The 24,092-nt window shown below is 56.5% G+C and overlaps 1 protein-coding gene across 1 annotated transcript in view; it reads right to left on the minus strand.

Annotated features, from left to right (window-relative positions):
* Positions 1 to 1,136: 1,136 nt before the first annotated feature.
* TSPAN15 (tetraspanin 15) overlaps positions 1,137 to 24,092 on the minus strand; it is a 60,271-nt gene continuing 37,315 nt past the window's right edge. The window contains exons 2-9 of the mRNA XM_075533430.1: positions 19,840 to 20,025; positions 18,206 to 18,280; positions 9,755 to 9,850; positions 8,304 to 8,420; positions 4,115 to 4,155; positions 3,810 to 3,873; positions 1,758 to 1,874; positions 1,137 to 1,286 (exon numbers count right to left, since the gene is read on the minus strand). Of these exons, the coding sequence (XP_075389545.1) occupies positions 1,137 to 1,286; positions 1,758 to 1,874; positions 3,810 to 3,873; positions 4,115 to 4,155; positions 8,304 to 8,420; positions 9,755 to 9,850; positions 18,206 to 18,280; positions 19,840 to 20,025 (846 nt within the window). The remainder of the gene's footprint in view (positions 1,287 to 1,757; positions 1,875 to 3,809; positions 3,874 to 4,114; positions 4,156 to 8,303; positions 8,421 to 9,754; positions 9,851 to 18,205; positions 18,281 to 19,839; positions 20,026 to 24,092) is intronic.

Raw genomic sequence — 24,092 nt, forward strand, 5'->3', positions numbered from 1 at the left:
CTCCACAGCAGTCAGTGAGCGAGCCTCAGACGGACCCTTGCTTCGTGCCCTCCCCAACCCCACCCCGCTCCCACGAGGAACTCGTGCGCAGCCTGTTTCCCAGGTGGTAACACGAGTGTTGTTCTCTCTGCCTCCAACCCCAAGATTTTCCACAAGTGAATCCTTGGGAACACCACCAGATCCCGGGGAGCGGCACCCCCAAGCTGCGTCGCAAAGCTTCCTGGGCCTCGTGTCCCAGTCTTCCCATAGAGCCCTCCCACTAACGGGGGCTGGACTGAGCCCTTTCCCAACCCATCCACACCCAAGAAGCACAAAACACAGACGGGGGTAAAAAAAGAATCACATCTTTATTGTTTGGTTAATGAGCTGGTTTGAGGGGCCCCACAAGGGTAGGAAATACCAAGTTTTGATTAGTCAGAGACTCCTGTTAACTGTAAAAACATATAGTGTTTTTAAAAAATCACATAAAAAGCAGGCCAAGCAGCCACCCTGTACAAGGCTCAAGGCACCCGGGTGACTGAGAAACATGGGCAGGGGCCCTGGGGCCTAGTGGAAGGGCTGGTGGGGCCCAGATAGTGTCCCTTTATCCCCAGCTGTCACACAGACAGACACACACACACACACACATACAGACACACACACACACACACACACACATTTTCTTTCCTGGTTTACAAATCACCAAGCCCACCGCCCTGGAGAGGACGCCTTCCTGCAGGGACCCTGTCGGGCAGAGTGGAAGCACCCCACTGGGCTGCCAAGGCGGGACATCTGCACAGAGGCAGACTGACACATCGGCGGAGTCCCGCCACCAGCATGTCTGGTGGTGAGCTTAAGCCACGGCACCGCCAGGGCCCCTCAACTCCCCTTGGGGCGGGAGGGGGATAGAAACCGCTCCTCCTAGACAAGGCACCACCGAAATTAGCCCTGAGCAGAATGCTGAGAGCCCCCTCCCCGGCCCAGCCACCTCCCTAGAAGGCCCTGGAGGCAGCCCACCCACCCACCCACACGCACTGCAGGATGGTGGTCACTGTGGGGGAGGGCCCCAGTCCTGTGCTGCCCCCATCATGGACTGAGAAGCATGTGGCACAGTAGGTGGTGGATGGGGGGCGAGGCCCCTGGGAGGTCCAGCGGCTTTAATTGGGGTAGCACATGCAGCAGCCGGCGCCCCCCGCCTCCATACCAGGCTTGTCGCCAGGGTTCAGGAGCCCATCGGTGACAGAGCACTCCTGGATGATGTCTTCCACGCGGGTGATGTACAGCAGCGTCAGCAGCACCCCCAGGAACTGGGGAAAAGGGGCAGGGCCCGTGAGGACCTGCTGGGGTGTGGCACCCTGCCCGGAGCCCCCACAGGGAAGACCTCTCCCCAGCCAGGGCCCTCGTCTGTGCTGCCTGGCAAATCCCAGCATGGTTCCCTGTCCCCTCTTGGCAGAGGCCCCTCCACTCAGGGATTCCAGCCTCCACCCAGATTGACCACTCCCTCTGCGGAGCCTCCGTTTCCTCCTCTTTCAAAAGGGCGTGGTCACAGCAGCCACCCCTTAGAGAGTGTTGGGGAGACGGCGGTGGCTGCGTAGCCCAAGTCAGGCTCCATGAGCAATGCCATCGCCACCCACCGGCTCCATATCGCCCGCCCTCCCGGGATGGGCCCAGCGGACTGCTGGGACAAGGACCTTTTCAGCCCGCCCCTCTGTGCCTTCCAGCTCCTAACCCCATCATCCAAACGTTCCGCCCAACCCACACTCCGGGCACTGGCCTACCTGAGGAAGCAGGATGCCCAGCAGGATGCCCGCCATGATGGTGTAGTTGTCCATGAACCAGATGAGCACGGCGTTGGTGCAGCCCCGCACATAGATGATGTCTTGCACGTTGAGGCGCTGCGTGCAGAGAGGCCATGCAAGGAGCTGGCAGGGTCTGGCCAGGACCCACCCTGGCCCATTCCTGACTCTGCTGCTCCACACAGCCCTCCCCCGGAGCTCCTACACAGTGTGAATGAGGGGTGGGGGGCTGCAGGGCGTTTGTGAGGGCCCGTCTGTTGTCATGGGATGGGACCACAGCCCCTGGGCAACCCTACCCTGCCTGTAGTGCCCCTCAGAAGTCCCCAGACCCTCTTGTCCTAACAATGATCTGAGTCAAAGGCCTAACCCTAGGTACATGGGAAGCCCAAAGTCCTGCTGGCACATCGGTTACCTGTGGGGCTGCTAACTAACTACAAGGTCAGCGGTTCAAAACTAACAACTGCCCTGTGAGAAAAAGATGAGGTTTTCTATTCCCGCCAAGAGTGAAGGTACTGGAAACTCACAGGGCACTTTTACTCTGTCCTGTAGGGTCCCTGAGTCGGGATCGACTCGATGGCAGGGAGTCGGGTGTTTGGTGTTTGCTGAATGGCTTTCATATGCCCTGAATTTGAATGGCCGCATTTTAGTTTGTTCAGAACTTTATGAAGAGTTGGTCACTAGACTAAAAAAGCAGGCCCGTGTGGACCGGGTTTACAAGATCTGAGCATGTTAGCCCACAGCTGCCTCTGCAGCTCCTCCACTCAGGAATTCACAGGCGCACAAGCGATGGACGATGTCACCACGATGCCACTGTGTCTCCTCTGTATCGATCTACTGCCTGAGCACTGACACGCTGAAACCAGTGACATCATGGCAAGCTGTTCTCATGTCGCAGGCGTTACCTCCAGTCGTGGTGCTGACGGCTTTGACATTGGGCGTGTGGGGAGGTCACCAAAAATAGTCACCATGGCCTTGAGGTTGAGGCCGGGTCACCACGCACGTCCTATTCCCCACAGCGTTCCTGATCACTGGACCTTTGTCCCCAGGGCCCTCTGCATGGACTCAAACCTGCAACCTTTCGGTTAGCAGTGGAGCATGGTAGCTATTAGCACCATCCAGGGATGCTAAAGGGAATTACCAAGTACAGTGAGGCCCGCGGAAGCCGGAGCCCATGTAAGGCAGAAGCCGGTCAGAGAAAACACCCACACCCCAAACTCTGCCCGCAGTTGATTCCAACTGCTACTGACAGAGCAGAACTGAAATGCTCCACAGCGAGTCGAGGCTGTGAGTCTTCACGAAGGCAACCGTCCATTTTCCTCCCAAAGAGTCCTGAGAGTGCTTGATCAGCCGGTTGGTGGTTCGCAGCTGGACACTTAACCCACCGCTCCACTGGGGCTCCTTCGGTGGGAAGGAAAACTCTGTGTTTCCCACCGAGAGGGGTGTAGAGAAGCAGTTAAGCCTGCACCCTGTCCAGGGAGCAGCAGCTTTCCAGACCTGGAAAAGCCGGGCCGGCTTCCCAATTCTCGTGGTTTCACGGCATCTGTGACACAACTGGCTGTGGAGTCTGGAATGTTGAGAACCACGGCTGGTCTGGGCTCCTCAAACTTTGCCATGCACCACAATCACCGCTCCCCGCCCCCCCCAAGGTTCTGATGTGAGGGTGCTGGGCAGAGCCCTTGGCAGGCATTGATCAAGCTCCGGGTGATGCTGCCGGCCGGGGTGCCACGACTCAGAGACCTCCCTCCGACCCAGCTCACGGCCACCGAGTCACCCCGCCTCCAAGTGACAGGAGGGGCTGCCACGTGGGGTTCCGAGGCTGTGACTCTTTATGGGAGTAGAAAGCCTCCTCCTCCTCCTGAGGAACAGCTGACGGTTTTGAACTTCTGACTGGGGGGGTGCCAGCCCGGTGCACACCCACTATGCCACCAGGGCTCTCTGAGGCCTCTCTAGACCATCCTCACGGTTCACTCCCGTCTCAGCGCCACCGCCAGCTTCTCTCTGTGTCCAGGGAAGCCATGCAGGAGGTTGACCCACAGGGTCCGCTGGATTCCCATGGGTCCGGCTGAGGGAGCCAGGGTGAGCCACCACAGAGCAGAGGCTCCAAGGGCAGAGGCAGGCTGGGCTCTCGGGCGTGCCTGAGCTCTGGGGATACCAGCCAGGACTGTGGTGGGGCTCCCACAACCATGCCAGCCTAAGGGGAGCCTGGCTCCCTGAGCCCTTGAGCCCCTCTGGGTCTGCGTGGGGATGGAAAAACTCAGCACCCCCCCGCCCCTGCGAGCCCCTGGGTGGTTGTGGGCTGGGCGTGGGGTCTTTCCTGGGGAAGGGATTCAGAGACTTACCTCCTTGTTAATCGTCTGGTAGCCACACATGGTATTGACAACTTCAGTCTGGAAAAGAAACAGCGACCCTGTTGTTCTCCCCATTCCACAGATCAGAGAACTGAGCTCACGCGGGGCCCACTGTCCCCAGTCACAGCGCGGGGTGGAGCGGAGATGCCGTCCCAGTCAGTCTGGCTCCAGAGCCTGCAGCTCAACCCCCACCCTCCAAGAGATGTCCAGGGAGGGGGCATGAGGTTGCTGGGCCCTGGTGCTTGGAGGAAGGTCTGCCAACCCACCCGCAGCGCCGCCCCGAAGACCCTGCCTTTCTGATGAGTTCATCTGGCGAGAGGGCAAGGTGATTGCCGTTCCACTGGAAGGAAAACCTCAGACCACAGCCACAGAGCCAGCTGCGGTTTCCCCAGGGCCAGAGCGGGGTTTCAGTGAGCTGCCCCCAAGTGCCGGCCTGGGAAACACCACGGCCAGGAAGTCCCCGACCAGGCAGGTCCCGCAGCCACAGGGCCCCATCGACAATGAGCAAGAGAGCCCCCGGCCCCGCCCACCGTCCACCCCTGGGTGACAGTAGCTGGGTGTGGGGGGGTGTTCATCCATGAAGGCAGGGTTGGAAAGTTCCCGGCAAACATGGACTGGAAAGTCAGTGGGATGTTCCCAGGCACTTTTGAAGCCGCCCCCCTCCCACCACCCCCGTTGACTGAATGGACGGGAGGCCGCTCTGTCATCTAGTCTACAAAGCAACGGCGACCAGTAGCCCCCCGGGGTTGCTTGTGACACAGGAACAGTCCTGGTGCTAGCACAGGGCCTGGTGAGGCCGGGGGTGTTTTCCAGGCCTAAGAAGGCCGAGGCCGGGCAACTGTTCTTTCCCTGAGAGCTGGCCTCATCAGGGCCGGGAGGGGGGGGGAGTGTGGCAATAAGCCCTGGGCTAGGTGGTCACCAGGGGCCTCACACTCAGTAATCAGTGCTCAGCACCCACCCAGCAGTCAGCATTGGTTGTGGGATCTCCCAGCCCCAGAGGGAGCCGGATGTGGGCAGTGCAGTGCACAAGGACACACTGGCAGTGGGCGCCTCCCCCTCATCCATTCGTTTATTTAATCAATAAATATTGAGTACTATTTTTGACACTTGGCATGTAAGAGACTAAAAATAAAGCCCCACTCTTCCTGGGATTTATAATCTGGCAAAGGCGACAGAAAATGAACCATTAACACAATCCATCCGTGAACAACATAATATGCAAGAAGGGGACAAGAATCAGCAGGGTAACCACGTTTTGCCAGTCCTGGAGGCCAGACCCGCCCCTGCCCTCAGGGTGCAGCCCAGAGCCTGCTCTACCTCCCTGAAGGAACGCCTCCTTTCTCCGCACAGTGCTCGGCCGCGTCCTGGGTTTGACCCAAGCCTGCCTGGGTTTGACCCAGAATCACAGCCTACAGACCACACGGACTGCGGAAGACTTGCAGGCCCCGGGTCAGCTGTCCTGGGGCCTCTCGGAAAGGGAGCTCCTGAGCTGCCACCCCCCAGAAGCGTGCTCTCCCCAGCACACACGGGGTGGACATGCTGGGTTCCCCAGGGCTGAGCAGCTCACAGAAGTGACAGACAGGAGGGCAGCCTTGCCCGGGTCTTTGCCACTCCGGTGAGAAGGCCGCCCTGTGTTATAACGAAGGCCCAAACCTTAGTCTCCTTGATGTCTCTAGCATCCACCTCCCACAGCTGCCCACGTACACTTGATCCAGACCCCGGGATGCCACACTGAGAAGACTGTGGGGCAGGGGTGGACACGGCCCCGGCCAGCCCTGTGCTTGCTTTCTGGCTGCTTCCCAAACTGAACTTCCATCTGGCCTCACTTTAACACCTTCCCCAGCCCACCTGGCTCTGAGCCTGGGCTGGTGGACGCTGTGAGGACCCCTCCATGTGCCAAGAGTGCTGCCAGCTGACCAAGGAGCTTAGTTGTCCACATCTGCTGTCACTCAAGGGGATGGCTTCCGCTGAGCAGAGCCGTTACGTCCCATCCTGCGTAGCCACTCCAAGACCAGTCGACCTGAGGTATTGAGCTCTGGCCCCAGCTCCAACCCAGGACAACGCTGAAGGACCCTCTTAGGACAGCCTCCAAGGTGTGGATGAGGGCCTCTTGAGACTGCACCACAGCTGAACTCCTGCCTCTGCCCCAGCCTGCTTCCACCTCCTGCCTTCCACAGGCAGCAATTCCAAGAGCACCCACTACTGCACCTCCAGATGTGGATTGGCATCTCAGTCTGCTTTCGCAGGGACTGTGACACCTGGCACGAGCTCCTTACTGAAACCCCTGTGTCCACCCCTACCCCCATAGTCTTTTCTCAGTACAGCATCCCCAGGGTCCTGACCAAGTCTCAGTCAGACCCGCCACTCCTTCCTGGAGCCCAGCCAGCTCCCTCAAGGTAATGCAGTGCACGGAAATGCGAGTGTCCTGACTGTGGCCTTCTGGGCACCATGGTCTCTCTGATCTCGTCTCCGGTGGGTCCCCTCCACACCCACTCCAGGCATGCTAGTTTCTTGTCTCAGCTGCATCAGGACTCTGCCTAACCTCAGGGCCTTTGCACATGCTGATCTACCTGCCAGGAAGCCACTCCCCCAGGTGCCTGCCTGGCTCACGCAATCTCACTTCCTTGGGGTTTTTACCTTTCTCCGTACCTAACATCACCACCCCGCAAAGTCAGTCCCTGCTTTATCATTTTCCTACTCAGCACGGACCACCCCCAACGTGTCCAGGCACACCTGGTCTCACCTCGCTCCACTTGAGCACACGCCAGACACCATGTTTTGTATTTTTTCCAAACTGAAGGCTTGTGGAAGACCTGGGTCAAGTAAGCGTCTTGTTTTTCCGACCCCGTGCGTCCACTCCTGTGTCTGTGTGTCATCCTACGGTCATTCCCATGCCGTTGCAAGCTTGTTCTTGTTCAGAATGCTGCTGCATACTTGCCAGCGTGGACCAAACTTCCATGTGCACCGGGAAACCACAAAGCTCGTGCGGCTCCCTTGATTGTGTCATTGCTTTGCAATGGCCTGGAACCGAACTGGTGAACTTCTGAGGTGCCTGCATAGGTTTCCTTTCTTGTGTTTGCCAGTTGCCCCCCAGAATGATAGCTCCCCATGTGTCCCCTGCATCCCCAGAAACCAGAACTTGTCTAGCACATAGAAAAATTCACTAACGAATGAATGAATGACTACAAGCTGAGCTTCCACATTTCTCACTTTGGACACGCAGGCGCCGCTGCCCTCACAGGCCTCGGAAACCGCCCGAGTCTCCCCAGCACCCCCCGTGCTCAGCCAGCCATCCTAAAACAGCAGCTCAAATTTCCCAGCTCGCCGCCCTCCCGCCCCTCTGGGTGCCCTCAGCCCTGGCTCCAGCACAGTGGGTGGGGCCCAGCCCCCAGCCCCACCCCCACCCAGCAGCAGCTGTTCCATGTACAGAATCGGCAGTGGGCACGGAGTGGTGGAGGCCAGCATCAGAAGAGAAAATTTCCATGACTCTTCGGAGCATGAGTCATTGCCTAGCTCACCGCCCCGTTTTAAGGCAGAAAGGAGGCGATTTCTGAGCACCATCAATCACGGAGGGCTGACAAAGGCACTGCCTTCCAAGCAGTGGCTGCACAGGGCAGGGGCTCAAGTGGCTGAGGAGGTGAGCGCCCTGAGGGAGGTGGAGGCTACTGTTCGTATCACCACCCCCCTCCCAAGCATCCTTTTGCTGGTGAGCAGCAAGACCTCAACTCCAAGGTCACCGGAATTCCCCAGAGCGAGGCCTGCCCTGGCTCTGGCCATGCCACTGGCGGAGCCTGGCTTGCACACAGTTCAGCTGTCTGCATTTCATGCCGGCCTGGTCCCTCTGAGCCCAGGCAGCTAACCCTCCTGTGCCTCGTTCTCCTCACCTGTAAGATGGGAAATCACAGAGCCTATCTTTGCGTGCTGAGAACGAACCGAGTGGATAGACCAAGGGACTGGGCAACTGGAACGATGGATGCTCACTCCCACTGCTCCTACAGACAAGGTCCCCCCACTGCGCCTCCTGATGTATCCCTTGCTCTCACCCCGCAGGCCCAGGAAAGCCGGGCTTTGGCCACCACCTCCCGTTCACTCCACACCACCCACCCCTGAACCCCCATCCTAAACTTGAGCAGCCAGAGGAGGCCCCGCCCCCAGCCCACCCCCGCAGGAGAGGCAGTACCGAGTTTCTGAAGCAGCAGGTGTAGGGCACCCCGCAGGCCAGGGGCCCGGGGGCATCACAGTCGTGGTACTGGTTTTTGCTCCAGTCTCTGTAGTCTTCGCCACCGCAGCACTTAAACTGAGGAAGGGAGCACACAGGAAAGAGGGGCTGTCACACTGGACAGGCCCGCCAGGAGGCAGATGGGTGGGTTGGGGCCACAGGAAGCACATTAGAGTCACAGTTCATCAGGTCACCACAGGGGCTGCCCGGAGGTGGTGGCATGGATGAGGCACTAGGCACAGGGCCTGGCACCATGCAGGAGCCCAGTGGGCATTAGTCACCAGCACAGTCCCCTGGGAGAAGGAAATCCCAGGCTAGCTGATGGCCGGCCACAACCAGAAGCCTCCCTCCCCCCAGAGTGGGCTGGGTTCTTGGGGCCTGGCGGCCAGCACAGCCCGGACAGAGAAGGGGCTCTGGAGGCGGCACCTGTCTTGGCCACCGCGAGCAACCAGGCAACTCAGGGCTGAGCCCAGGGAGTGGTCACTGCATGTGACTCAGGCTTGTGAGAAGTTGGAGCGACTGGGCCATCTGAAGCCTTCAGGTTCATGTCCCCAGAACCAGCTGCTGGGGCTGGGTGGGACCCCAGCACTGCTGTCCTCGTCCAGAATGTGACAATGTGGTCGTCACAGTTAATGTCTCTTCAGGTCTCTCAAAGTACCTGGCACTTGCCCTGAATCAAGTCAAGGCAATCCTCACCCAGTCCCAGAGGAAGGAGCACCGGGCTCCCCGCCCCCCATGCAGATGGGGCACCCGAGGCCTGGCACTCCATGTGACTGATGTGCGGAAGCCGCAGAGAGGCACGACTGACCTACCACATGACGATTACGGTTACACCGACAGACTGGAAGGACAGGTACAAGGTCCCAATGAACTCACGGCCACCATCGTATTCAAAGGAGTGTCAGGGAGGAAAGGGGAGGCTGGCTTTGTGCCCCGATGAGGGGGCACTGGGATTGATGAAGGGCTCTCTCCCCATCGGGTGTCCTGGATTTTCAGGGAGGGAGCTCCCTGTCAGTGAAGGAATTTGGCAATGGGGCCCTGGGCTGGGTGGTTGGAAGTCACCCCCAGCTCTAGGACCTTTGTCCATTAGAGGCTGGAACCCTTTAGTGGCGTTTAGCTACACCTGCCTCCACCCCTGTGTGTGTGTGTGTGTGTGGGGTGTGTGTGTGTGTGTGTGTGTGTGTGTGTGTGTGTATGCGCACATGGGCAGAGAAGGGTCCATGGAACCGGAGAGGGACAAACAGAGGGAAAACATCCCGGCCCAGGTGCATGAACCAAGGACTGAGGGAGAAGGTTGGGGTCTGCCTCCGCCTCTCTTGGTGGGCCATCTGCTGCCAGTCCTCAGCTCTCCACTTGGTTAGTCACCCCCTTGTGCAGGCCCTGAACGGCGGCAGATGGCACCAGAGTCTCACCTGCTTCTGTACAAAATCCATAATGTTTTTGAAGTCCAGGTCGTCATAGTAGTTCACAATCCCTCTGCGGATGTTAGCGTTCAGAAAGTCAATGGTCTGGGGAGAAGGGGGAAAAATCACAAAGGAACAAACCACACAGTCCCAGCAGCCTGACCACTACAGTGTCCATAGGGTACGTAGGCCCCACCTCTGCCCTGTTTACCCACAAACCCCACGCCACCCCCACCTGGTGTCTGGCTCCCTCTGCCATGCCCAGCAGCTGCGGGTTCACCCCGCTCCACACGGCTCCAAGGGGCACACCGCTCAGAAGCAACAATGCTGGGTGGGGACTGGACAGTCATGCCCGAGCTGGACTCTTCCCCTGCCCCCGCCCCCCCAAGGTCTTTACTACAAGCTCTGATTTTATAGAAGAGGAAGGACAGGCCCAGAGAGGGGTCACCGAGCAGGCCAGTTAGGGCCCAGCAGGGCCCAGGCCACAGGCCTCTGACTCCCTGGTGGGGCTTCTTTCCGTGTCTGGGCAGCGCTCAGGCCCACAGGTCACCCACGCCACCCGGCCAGCCCGGCGGCAGCTGCTCCCTTCCGGGAAGGGCGCTGCAGGCCACGGGCTCTGGTCCCGCTGGGCGCTGCGTCAACAGGCGGACTGCTGTGCAGAGATCTGGAAGCACAAAGGCCCCCCGCAGCGGGGAGGGCCAGGGTGGGGGCAGGCGCCACTCTCCCTGTGACAATCGGAGCTTTCACACAGAGCGGCGAGCTTGGCACAAAGAGGGCATTCTCAGCACCGAGGCTGGGGCAGGAGAGCCAGACTGGCAGACTGGTCCTGGGGAGGTGCCTACAGGGTGCATGGAACAGCAGGGCACTGGGTTCCGGGACCTCTGGCTAACACGAGACACCCTCATGCCTCACTCTGCCCCTCGGGGCTTCAGTTTCCCCACCTCAGAGCCCATGATGAGGCCTCTCTTTTGTGTTAGGGGAGAAGAGGGGGGGAATAAAAACACATAGAAAACAACAGTTACTATTTCAATGTTTTGCTGAATCCCGTCAGCATCCCGTCCCAGTCCTAAGCATCCTCCTCCCCATTGATGCTTCTGCGACCACCGTTGTAGCCACTGCACCAGTGAATCCCACTGAGGGTCTCACCCTCTTCACTGCCCCACTGCCGCACCCGGCATGTCTCCAGGAACGGTCTCTCCTGATAACGTCTCCAAAGTACATGAGACCGAGTCCTGCCGCTCTCACTTCTTCCGACCAGATCCTCTAGCCCTCCACGGTGTCCCGCCCTCTTCGCCCGCACCACGCTGCAAACACATCAATTCTTCCATGTGTTACTCAGTGCCCAACTCTCACGTGCCCACGAGAGCACTGAAAACACCATGATCAGGCCCGCCTCGTCTTCAGAGTGCCATTCCTCTTCAGCACTGGGCAGCAGGGCTGGGCAGCGGGTTTGCCCGCTGCAAAGCATCCTTTAACCTCGCGACTGCTGCTCCCACTGCACCGCCTGTGGAAGCAAACGCGATGAACTCCTGGACAACGTCCACCTTTTCTCCTGACGTTACCTGTGGGGCCGGTTGTGAGGATGTGGGTTTTCTTTGCAATGACTTGTCACTCATTTTGAGGCTGCAATCCTTGATCGTTAAAAGCAAGTGCCCCGAGTCCTGTTCACTTTCACCAAGCAAGTCTGTATTGTCAGCGGATAGAAGGCTGCTGATCCGCCTTCCTCCAATCCTGATGCCACATTCTTCCGCCCACAAGCCAGCTTCTCTGATTATTTGCTCAGGCTACTGATTATGTGAGAGGATACAACCCCGATGCACATCGTTCCTGATTTTCAAGCAGGCAGTACGCCCTTGCTTTGGGCGAACATCAGCCTCTTGGTCCAGATCCAGGTTCTGCATGAGGGCAGTGAAGTGTTCTGGAATCCCCTTCTTCTGAAGGCTGTGCAGTTTATGATCCACACGGCTTGTGGCATTCTCTACTTTGAGTCGAGATCCATCTGGCTTCATCGACGACAGCCCTCGCGTCACGTCCTCTTCTGAATCTGACTTGGACTTCTGGCACCTTCTTATCAGCAGTCATCGCACAACCTTGGACAAGACTTTACTTGCACGCGATACTAACGATATGACTCGATCGTTTCTGTGTTTTCTATTTGGAATGGTTTCAAATAGGGACCTCTCCCAGTCAACTGGCCAGTAGCTGCCTTCCAAAGATCTTGGGATGGCGAGTGAGTGCTCCCAGTGTTTCCTGAGCCTGTTGAAACATTTCACTGGGCGTTTGGTCAATCCCAGGAGCCTTGTTTTTGGCTAACGCCTTAGGTGCCGCTCGGCCTTTCCCCTTCAGCCCCATTGGTTCTTGCTCGTAGGCTACCTCTTGAAAATGGCTGAATGTCGACTAGTTTGTTCTGGGAAAGCGACTCGGTGTATTTATTTCTTCTATGTTCTTTGGATACTTCTCTGTAGTGTTTACTATTTTCTCTGTAACAGTGTTTTTAGTATTGCCTTTCAAGGCCTGAGCTTTTTCTTCAGTTCTTCGATATGTTACACAATTCCATGACCTTCATCACGTCACCAAGTGGGTAACCATCGCCACTCTGTTCCCAAGGAGCGCTAGCTTGAAGGGTCACGTCTAGTTCTGAGGCTAAGCTGAGAAGAGCTGATAGGACTCTTCATGAAGGACAGTCCCCGTAGCCACCCAGGGCGCAGACACGGATTTATTTCACTTCCGAGTCACGGTCTCCTTACCTGCAGAATGGGGCCAAAAATGCCCTTGGCCTCGCTGAGAGGTGGTGGCGTGGAAATGAGCTAAAACGACCAACGCGCTTCCAAAGGAACACAACTGGAATGTTCCTTAGATGGAGCTCGGGGAGACTTTGACCTGTGTAGTTCGGACACATCATCAGGAAAGACCAGTCGCTAGACACAGACCTCCGGTCTGGAAAGGGGGAGAGGATGGGACGGCCTGTAGCAGAGCTGCAAAAAGAGCCTCAAACATACCAGGGACCCTGAGCACAGCCCAGGTCTGGGCAAAGGCTGCTGTGCGTCGGACTAAGGAGCCCTGGTGGTGCTAGCCACATGGCTGGCAGTTCAAACCCACCAGTTGATCCTCAGAACAATGAGGCTGATAGTCCATGTAAAGATTTACAGCCCTGGATACCCTCTGGAGGGTCGCTGTGAGTCAGGGAAGACTCAAGGGCAGCGGGTTTGGGTTGGGTAAGAACACTAAGGTTAGTATTTAGCAGGGAAGCCTGCGAGAGGTAGGGTGCCTGGCACACAGTAGGGATGGGTATTGATTACCATCTTCCTTCTTTTTTCCCCAGAAGACAAAGCAAAGCCCCTACCGCTCTACTGCATCCCCATCAGAAGCATCTCCAGTGGAAAGCAGCTGCTCCCAAGACAAACCAAGGTGCCAATTCTTGCTCCGAAGAACTACCATCGGGGGCAGCCTCCAGGGCAGGAGTCCCTGGGTTGCCAGGCCAGGCCAGCATCGGTCCCAGGACCCACGCAAACACCTGCCGGACCAGAGAGGCATGTGACTGGTCAAAGGTCACACAGCTGTTCAGTGGCAGAGAGAAGCTGGAACCCAGGAGGAAAAGCTCCCAGCTGATGCCCTTTATAGAGCCAAGCACTCAGGGACTGGGTCAGGAAACAAACAAAGCCAAGTACTCAAGGTTCAGTTCGGGGATCCTCTCCCCAATACTGGGGGGAGAGGACCAGAGGGGCACAACTGCCACCTCCTTCCTGCACGCCACACTGCTCAAAGCCAAGGTCTCTGGGGCCAGAAGGAAAACCCTCTGTGGGTGGTGGGCAGTGGTTCCCTCCTGAGCAGACCTGGGAGCCAATGCCAGATGTCGGCCCTGAGGGCAGGAAGGATGGTGGCACCGGGAAGGCCTTGAGCTCACCAGCCTGCTGCCCAGATCTGGTCCTGGATCCAGATTCACGAGACTTGGCCTCAGGGAGGACCCACTGGCCTCAAGCCCACCCTCCCCAGAGGCCTCCATTCATGGTGCCTTTCCAACCCTGCTGGCTGACGTGACAAGCCAGGGTGCGGGGGTCCCCACTGTCGCTGCTCTAAGTGCCATGATGTGCGCACTGGCTCTTTGCGACCCTCTGGACAAAGGACAAAGTGCTGCCCAGGCCTGAGCCATCCTCACACGGCTGTTCTGTTCGAGCCCACTGTTGGCTTCCTCTCTTACACCGACTCTGTTTTATCAAACACAATGTCCTTCTCCGGGGACAGGTCCCTCCTGATAAGATGTCCGAAGTATGTGCAATAAGTTTCGCCATTCTGCTTCAAGTAGGATGTCTTATGAGGGTCTTTTTCTGAGACAGATGTCCCGGCTTTTCTAGTAGCTCATAGTCCTTTCAAGATGCTTGGGCAAGAGCGCAGTTCAAAGCTATCCATTCTTGCCTGTCCTCATAAAGAGATCATTACAGATACGGGTGCTGTAGCAAAGGGTGGTGAAGAGCACATGGTGTTTGACTATCAGGAAGAAGCAGTGTCTGGGGTCTTACAGGCCGGTCTTAAAACAAGCAGCCATCTAAATGAAATGTCAACCAAGTCTACATGGAAGAAGCACACCAGCCTTTGTGATCCATTGATGGAAAGAACAAATTCCAAATCCGAAAGAGGGAATGGTATCAGAGCTTAACCTGTGAACACGCAGTTGGCAGAAGGCGATGGATCTGTGGATGCCAGTGGAAGCCCAAATCCATTCTCAGGTGCTCACATGGATTGAGCCTCAGCGAACCCCCTCTGGCCACAGTTGAGGGATATGACAGAGAGCTCTGTACTCGATCATGGCCGACGTGGCTAGGTTAAAATGCAATACCTTGCATTTGATTTCCCTTGTGACCCATTTTAAAGTTGTTCCCATTTTTAATATTTTCTGCTTTCTTTTTGAATGAGGTTTTTCTGTTTGGTTTTCATTCGTTTGTTTGATGGTTTGCTTCCTGTCTGTACTTCACATGATTTTCTATGTACGAAGCCCAGGATCGATGGGTCTGTAGGGTCAATAACTGGATTGTTAATGACTCAGGGCATGGCAGGGGAGGATGGGGGAGGTGGGGGGCTAATGGCGATGAATACACGAAGAAATGCTCTGAAATTGATTGTGGTGCTGGTTGCACAAATCTTAATAAAACTTGAATGATTCAGTTGTACGATGTGTGAAGTATAGCCCCCCAAAATAAAAAACAAACAAGCCAATTAATTCTTTCCTGGTCTTTATTCACTGTCCAGATTTCCCAGGTTGCAGGGCCAGCTGTCTGGCACCGGACGCGGGGTCGGGAGGGGGTGTTGAGCTCACGGTATTAGAGCACGCTGCAGGGGTCCTTTGGCTGAGTTAAGGGCGGGCAGTGGCATCAGGCTGGGAGCATGCTGAGATGCACACCCTCCAGGTCCACGCTGTCCCTCCCTGCCGCTCTCTCTGACCCTCCCAGCTCCCCACACTGAGCCCTGGAGAGGCTTACAGTGCCCAGAGCAGAGGTGGGGTGGGAGGAGGTGGCAGACCCAGGAGGAAGGAGGAGACGTGGTTGAGGGGTAGGAGTGGGGGCACTTGGGAGCTCAGTGGGGACAGCTACCTTGTCTCCCTAAATCGTCTTCATCTCTGAGCACTTCACAAAGATATGCGGGCACCAGGGGAGGCCTCTGTGAATCCAGGCCTTCCATCTGGTGAGCAGGGAGGGCAGCCTGCGGGGGGCCTCATGGCGTTGGCAGGAGGAGCAGATGGGCCCCTGCGGCAGTGTTGGAAACCACGGGGAGGCAGCTGCCTCCAGCCCCATCAGGGCCTTCCTGGGGTCATACTCACTCTTGTAAGTGTCCCCTGCCCCTGCTGGGTGCTGCCCCTTTGGCTTGAAGGGTCATGTGCTGGGCGGCTCTGCCTGACCATGGGGTCATGACACTCAGAAGCAACCTCTCTGAGGGTAAGAGGCTGGAGACTGAACTGGCTAGATTGTGGTGCAGAAACACATGTGAACTGTGCTTGGTGAGAGGAAACATGCAGTTGGCATGGTACCTCTTCCAGGCAGCTGGCCCAGACTGCTCCATGCCGTTTTCTCCTCCTTACCCCACACCTCTTCCTGTCACCCCCACTTCCCTGCTCTCACAGCGGCACTGTCTCTTATTTTACAAAAACCACTTGACATTGGACTTGGAAGGGACCTTATTTTCCTCTCCATGCTATTTTCCTCTTGGTTGTGAAAAAAGACAATAATGTAGGGGAGCTACGAGAGCATATCAGAGGCTTTGGTGACATAGTGGGTCAGCAGTTGGGCTGGGAACCGCAAGGTCAGTGGTTCAAGCCCACCAACTGCTCCTTAGAAGAAAGAGGAGGCTGTCTGCTCCCATAAAGATCCAAAGCCTTGGAAACCCACAGGAACTGGTAGATTCTGTTGTATCGGGTCATTGGAAGTCAGAACTGACTTAATGGCAGTGGGTTTGGGTTTGGGAGTTTGGAGGGAGAAACAGAAAGGTCAGAATGAAAACCCCTCTTGTCCCCCGCCCCCCAGAGGAAATAAGAGCAGATGCCATTACTTCCTTCAATCCTTTGTTCTGTCTTGTTGTTGGTTCTTCATTGTGAAGATCTAACTGTGTTGGCAATTTTGTACCCAGTTTTTCCCATTTTTCAAGTTATAGATCCTAAGCTCTTAATATCATGGCCACCCTGAGCCTCCATACCTTGGAGAAGCCTGGTGGTGGGTGGGCCTATACCAGACTTCACCTGAGACTCTCCCTGGGGACTCCAGTGGTGGGCAGGGCCCAGCATGCCCACGAGGTCTAGCTGAGGAGACGGAGCCCACACCACAGGCCAGGCAGCTACAGATCTGGGGACAACTCTCGGCCCAAACCCACAGCATCCCAAGACGTGAGGACGGAGGGTCCCTGGGAATGTCAGAGGGCAGTACTTTGTCTGGCTCCCCTCCTTGAGAAGGGGCTGGTGCATGGCCCTTGCTACAGGACACTGGAAAACGGCACACAAGACCGTCTTCATGAAAGGGCTTGGGAAACCTGACATGCCCCTCACATAGGGGGCAGTTGAACAGAGCCCCCGATGCCGCTGACCTTGAACTACACGTGGGTCCCATCCAGGAAGCACCAGCTGGAACTGTTGGGAAGCTTGGCCTGCTGGGAGCCCAGCCTGGCCGCCCTGGGCAGTAGCCCGCATCGGCCGCTCAGAGCAGGTGCCTGGGTAATAGGAACGAGGGAAAGGGAGAAGGTGGCAACAAGACCAGATGGAGAAGCATCCTGAGAGGCTGCCTCTGCCTTGCCATGCCATGCCGTGTGCTCTTGAGAGGTTCTGAACCTCTCTGGGCCTCCACAGGACCCTCCCTCTCTCCTCCTGGAACTCATAAAACAAGAGCAGCCCGGGACTCTGCAAAGAAAAACCCAAACCTCCCTGCTGATTTGGGTGGGCCATGGGGGCCGTAGGACCATTGACACTGACTTGAGCCCCAGGGGCTTTCAGCGGCTGGTATTTGACAGGAGGATTACCAGGCCTCTCTTCAAAGGCACCTGGGTCAGCAGACTCCTTCCCAGCTCTCAAGACCCTGACTTGGCAAGCAAGCTCTCCCAGGGCTCACCCCAGCATGGTGGGCCTCAGCCCCTTGGCCTGTCCGCAGCAGGCACTCTGTCTCATTAACTCCAAAGCAACCTGTGTCACCACACTCACTGGCTGCCCACTGGCCAGCGGCCCTCAGCCTCCCCTGAATGACCCCTGCAGCCTCCTAGGGGCCTCCATGCTCCTCCCCTGGCCACCCCACTGCCCTCTCTCCACTCAGCAGCCAGAACCATCTTAAAGCCCACTGCCAGTGTGCCCTGGTGCAGGGTTTCTGGGGCTGCCAATATTTACAGGGCAGACAGCCTCATCTTTCTCCTGAAGAGCAGCCGATGGGCTTGAACTGCTGCCCTTGTAGTTAGCAGCCAGTTAGCACCTAACCCATAGCGCTCCTTTAAAACCATGTCCATCCCACACTGCAACCCACCAACCAACAAACAACCTTCAGAAGCCTCCTACAGCCTTCAGAAAGACCCCCAAACTTCAAAACCACAGCCCGAGGGCCTAGGCGCTCCATCCTTACTCACCTGCTTCAGGCAAGCAGTGTCCACACTGTACTGCTCACCTGCCGAGTTCATTCCTGCCCCAGAGCCGCGGCTCCTGTGGGTCCCGGTCCCTCTGCTCTTCTGAGACTCACAATTAAAGCCTCAAATCAAATGCCACCTTGTCCTCCACTGTGTCACCCCCCTCCCATTCCAGGTGCGCCCTTCCCCGCCCGTCCACCCTCAGACCCTCTTGTATCGCCTGTTTCATATTCATATTAGCGGTGCTTCTTCGGTGTCTGATCCCCCGAGAGGATGGAAGCTGCCCGAGGGGCTCTCCGTCTGGCTCACCACAGCACCCCTGGTTTATAACCCAGCGCTCGCACAGTGGTCCTCTGATGAAGGAACCCCCTGACCCACCTGGTTCCGGAATGTCAAGGCCACCACACCACCAATGAGCTCGATGATGAGGCAGATCCCGAGGATGTACATGAACTGGAAAACAAGATGCAGTGTCACCAGAAGGAACTGAGGGGGGGGGGCGGGGGTCTGCTCTGAGGTCTGAGCATGAGTTAGTCAAGGCTGCTCCATCCACTCTTACTGACTCCTAGGCCTTGCCCCCTTCCTCCCAGGAGTACACAGGATATGGGCAAACATCCCCTGGAAAAGCCCGTCTGTGGGGTTCATGGTCAGGAAGAGTGACTCAAAATCTCAGTCCCCTTGCTGCCAAGGTTTATCCCAGAGGTCCGCCGATGGTCCTGGTGGGAAGCACCTGGCTGTCCCCACAGACCAGGCTAAGAGGTCAGGGCCTGCTTGATGGGCAGCCTGGGGCAGGGACCCCCAAAGGTGGAGCAGGGGGCTGACTGGGTGCCTTCGGCTTGGAGGATGTGACCCTCACCCTACCCTTTATCTGAGAAAGGGCCTTGTTCGACTTCCAGCCTCAAGCAGCACAAGGACTTGCTTCTAGGGGCTTCTATCCAAGCGGAGACATGAGGCCAAGAAAGACAATCTCTGTAGAATGACTAGTTCCTGTCCCTGGGGGTGGGGGTGAGGGTATGTGTGTGTGGGGGTAAGACTGGCTCCACCCTGACACTTGTGGGCCCATGGCCCACCCCAGGCCCAACAGAGCCAGGGACTTTGGCGAGAGGTACCACGAAAGGCTGTCTGAGGTCAAGAACTCTAAGGACTCTATTAGCTGGTGCGTGACCCTGGGCACTGGGCAGTCACCAGGCAGGCAGGTGTGGGCACAGCCCCAGCTGGGAGGGTGAGAGAGAGCCTAGGTCTGTGGTGGGTTTGCTGGTGACATGAGCTTGTTAGGTAGTCAGAACAGGGACCAGAGTGTCCCCTGGGCATGTTTAAAAGTTCAGGCTCCAGGCCAGGAAGGGGTGGTACACCTAGGTGGGCGGCACTACATCTGTATTGGCCCCATCTAGGCCAGGTGAACTTAATTCAGCCAATGTGAGTCACCAGTACTGTCGACCAGGCCTCCCAGCGGAGGGCCTGAGAAAGCCAGAATCCGGAGCCCTCTGCCTATTCTCCCAAGCTGCTTCTCGGCAGACCTTACAGCATCTCCTCCGGCCTCAGGCCTCCGTGTGGGTGTGAAGCACCCTGAATGCGCCTATGTACAGCCTGACATTTCTTCTATCCTTTGTAAAACTCACTTGGATCACAAACCAGGCTTTGCTGTGAGTTCTTTCTCCCTCCAAGCCAAGGACTGCAGTACTTCACTTCTCACCCAAGAAAGGTAACAAGCTCATGAGCACACCGCCAGGAACCTCCCTTCTTTTTTTTTTTTTTTAAGCTTTTGCGAGTCGTTGTGATTTCTGGGGCTCCCACTCAGAACCATGAGCTCAGACAAAGGGCTCGGGAGGTGAGCGGCATCCTGTTTCATGGGCACTACAGAGCCAGCAAGTGTGGATGGGAGGGTCCAGGAAGACCTCCGCAGGAGCTGGCTTGGGGCACGGCGGGGAGGATGCCAGCTGCCACTTCCAGCTCCCGGAGACGGCAGCCCCCAGCGCACCCTCCCGCCCCTCGGGGGAGTGGAGCGGACTCACCGACTGCAGCATGCACAGGTTGTCCCGGAGCGAGGCCAGCACACCGATGAAGGAGACGAGGAACATGATCACGCCCAGGAGGATGAGGATGATGGCCGGGGCGAGGAAGGCACTCTCCAGGGTTTTGTACTTCTGCCGCTCCACCTCTGCATAGATGCCCACAGACAGGACCAGGCCCCCGATCAGCTGCAGGGGATGCGAAGGCAGGCGGTGAGCAAGGACGGTTGGCGCGCCCACAAGCATCCTCTCAATCAGGAGTCCGTCTGTCTGGGGCTGCAGTGACCGCCCAGCAGGCTGGGCTGAGGCTGGGCACAGCTTTTGAAGAGGGCCTGCTGGGCCGGGAGAAATGCCACGGGCTAGGGAGGCAAGCAGCCGGGGGCCACAAGGAGTCTGAGTATACCACCACCACCACCCACACCCCACCCCACCCCACACCCGACAATGGGTACAAGGCACACTCTCTGCCCTGCTAACCGCCTGCGCACACGGAGCGCACCCAGCCGGCCGGCACTGACCAGCAGGGCACATGAGGAAAGAACTGCTTGAGCTGGCATTTCACTTAACACCGAGAAAAGCAGGCCTCACGTCGAGGGCGGCTGCTGACAGCTGGTAGGAACGGTGGGTGGCTGGAAGAACTTTAAGCAAAATGGCTCTTCATTTTCCTAACAGTAAAGAGGAGCTTGGAGCACCCGTGGGAAACACAGACGGGAAGGCCCCTCCCACACACAGCACCCGGAGCTTGTCACTGGGCAGCCTGCTCCCAGCCCTCAGGCCGGCTGGGCCACACAGCCATGCCCTGCCCCCCTCACCCCGATCTTGCAGTAGACTCCTCACTGGTCCCTCTGGGCCCTGTTCCCCCCAGGGTGGCCAGAATGCCCCCGTAAACCCGAGCTAGGGCAGGCATGACTGTGACCTTGCGAGACCTGCCCCGACCCCAGGCTGCCTGCACCGACTTGGGGCTCACTCCGCCCCCTCACTCCGCTTTCTCACAGGGTCCCCCGGCTGCTCCTGGAACCCACCAAGGGTGCCCAGTCCAGGGCCTCAGCACTGGCCCTCCTCCTTCCTCGCCCTGGTCAGTGAGGCCCTCCTCCATCAGGAGGGGAAACTTGCTGTCTGTGACACTCCCGCCACCCTGACCCGTCTTATCGATCCTGTGCGTCCCCAAACGTCACACACTACAGATTTCCCTCTCTCTTTCAACCATTTGTGTCCCTTCCAGAGCACAAGCTCCCCACGGGCAGGGGCTCTCGGCGGTTTTGGGGGCATCCCCAGCGCCCGGGGAATCCAGACAGGCAGGAAGCACAGTCAACATCTGCAGTCAATGCTACCCAGTGAAGGAGAGCAGGGGTCCCCCCCCCCCCGGCTTCCTGACCCCACCCTTCCCGAGGGTGACCAGAGCTGGAGGCAGCAGGGAAAATACACAGAAGCTGGAGATGAAATGGAGAAAAAACAGGCAAGATGTCCGGAAGATTGGGATCCGGAGATTGTGAAAAGAGTTAATACCCTCAGCTGCTAACTAAGAGGTTGCAGGTTCGAATCCCCACCCCCACCCCAGAGGAGCCTCAGACAAAAAAGCCTGGCCATCTACTTCTGAAAAATAAGCCATCCAAAACCCCGTGAGCCCACATCTTCTTTGACACACATGCAGTCGCCACGGGTCAGAATCGACTCCGTCGCAATGACTACCCAAGGCTGCCGCTTTGGCTACGAGTCTACTTGGCTTTTCATTGGCTAATGTGGGGCTGCCTATTGGTCATTGTGCCCCCTAAGTAGCCCTCCTCACCAACCTCTAAAGAGCACCAGGACCGTGGTGGGTCCATGGCACTGCCACTCCCCACTGCACTTAACTAAGGCCCGAGAACATGATAGCCAGAAGACTCCTCAGAAACCGCTCGGCCTTCATTCTGCTGGATTTCACATCTAAGCGACTGCTCTGGGGTTGAAGATAATCCAGGCTTACTGAGATGCGTGGCCCTTGCCTGCAAGGAATGCCTTCCCTGGACACAGGAGGAAGAGGTGCAGACACTAAAACACTGGCCATATCGGGACAGCAGAGAGGGAAATGACTTCATCAAAATTTCCCACTTGGGTAATTCTCTTTTCATTTGCAGGGCAGGGGACACACACACACACACACATACACACACAACTTCAGTAAAGTGGCAAAACCACAGAAAATCAAATGTCATTGACCGAGAGACCGGGGCTGTCTAGTCAGTCCAAGCTCCAAAACCTGGACTGTGGGGAAACCAAGACTCAAGGCCAGCCTAGTCCCCTAGGGCCTTCAGAGAACAAGGCCTCCCCTACCCCTTCGAAATTATTCCATCCCCAAAGAGCTAATCCTGAAGTCCTAATTCTAAACTCGGCCAGAAATCCCTCTACCCTCAAACTGAAAATCATGAGCCCCCCACAGATCTGAGGTCTTCTGAGCCCATGTAGAGCAAACAAAACATTTGGAGAAGGACATGGCATATTTGAGGATGGTAAAGATGGGTTTCTACCTTCTGGTGCTTTGGTTAGGCATTCCGCTGCTAACCACAAGGTTAGTGGTTCAAACCCACCAGCCACTCCATGGGAGAAAGACGAGGCTGTTTGCATCTTGGTCTTGGGAACCCTACGTAGGGTCACTATGAGTTGGAATTGGGGTCAGATCTGTTTGAAAAAATGTCATTCTCATGTAATCATGGAACCAAAGCACTACGACATCTGACTGGTTGCAGTGCTGAATTCACATGCTTTAGAGAGCCCTAAGCTGTCTCAGAAACAGAGGGTTTGGGGCTGGGCGGTTAACCACAGGGCAGCAACAACTCCTTGGGAGGACAAGATCTTCTGCTTGTACAATGAAACCCAAAGGTGCAGGTCTAGCCCATCCTGTAGGGTCACTGTGAATCAGATGGACTCAATGGCCATGAAGTTCTGTTCTTCATATTGTCTGGAAGGAGGGCCGTCAGCCCTGACCTCTTTCCCCACAAGCCTGCCCCAGCCCTCCTTCCAGCCTGAGGCTGGACTTCAGGGTGAAGGCACGGTGCTTGGGAAACCCTCCGCAAACCCCAGCGCTGTCATCTGCCCTGATTCTGAGCAGAACGGACCCAGCCCAGCCCTCTCCTCCATAGCACTCTGCAGCATCTTCTATTTTTACCAATTCCCCAAAGAAGGACACGGAGCTCTGAGAGCCACCCGGAGCAGCTTTGCCAACCGGAAACTAACCTTCCCTTCGCGCCGAGAATATTCCCCCTGCAGCACTGCTCTGCCCGTGGGAGAGTTCTCTGATCCACAGAATCCACTGCACCGCAACAAGCTTGGCTTGGTTTAGTTTCTCTTCCAGGGTCCGTGGGGCCACAACAATTGCCTGGAGGCCGTAAATGACCTCTATGAGTGGGGCTCAGGGGGAGTAAGAATGGGGATGGGGAAACACCAAACCCCCATGTAAACAAACAAACAAACTTACTTACTGCCATCAAGTCTGTTCCGACTCCTAGTGACCTTATTTAAGGGCAGAGTAGAACTGCCCTTGTGGGTTTCTGAGACTGTAGTGCTTTACAGGAATAGAAAGCCTCCTCTTTCTCCAAAGGAGCAACTGGTGGTTTTGAACTGCTGACCCCGTGATTGGCAGCCTAGCACATAACCACTGCACCAGCAGAGCTGGGGAAAACGCACTCATGTATTTATCTGCATGAACCTCTAACTGAAATGTGGCCTTTTTTCCCACTCTGCGTGCAGATAACAAACCAGTACCGGGGGCTTTATTGCCCACAAACAGCATTAGTTATTGGAAATGTCTTGAAATAGCACTCATATTCACCATGGCTGCACAATTACGGGAGTCACTAGATCCACTTGTTGAGCTTATAATTTTAATATATTGAATTTAAAAGCCCATTTTTACTATATCATTTATTTGGTTTTCTTTTTTTTGTTTTATTTTAATAAATCATTTTATTGGGAGCTCTTACAGTTCTTATAACAATCCATACATCAATTGTATCAAGCACATTTGTAATATGTTGCTATATCATTTCCAAAACATTTTCTTTCTACTTTAGCCCTTGGGATCGGCTCCTCTTTTACCACCCTCCCACCTTCATGAATCCTTGATAACTTATAAATTATTTTTGCTTTCATATTTTACACCATCCATTGTCTCCCTTCACCCACATTTCTGTTGTTTGTCCCCCAGTGGGGAGGGGATGTTGTACATCGATCATTGTGATAGGTTCCCCGGCCCCCCCCTACTCTAGTGGTATTACTACTCT

This window comes from Tenrec ecaudatus, chromosome 16 (genome assembly GCF_050624435.1).
Source record: "Tenrec ecaudatus isolate mTenEca1 chromosome 16, mTenEca1.hap1, whole genome shotgun sequence".
Classification (NCBI taxonomy): Eukaryota; Metazoa; Chordata; class Mammalia; order Afrosoricida; family Tenrecidae; genus Tenrec; species Tenrec ecaudatus.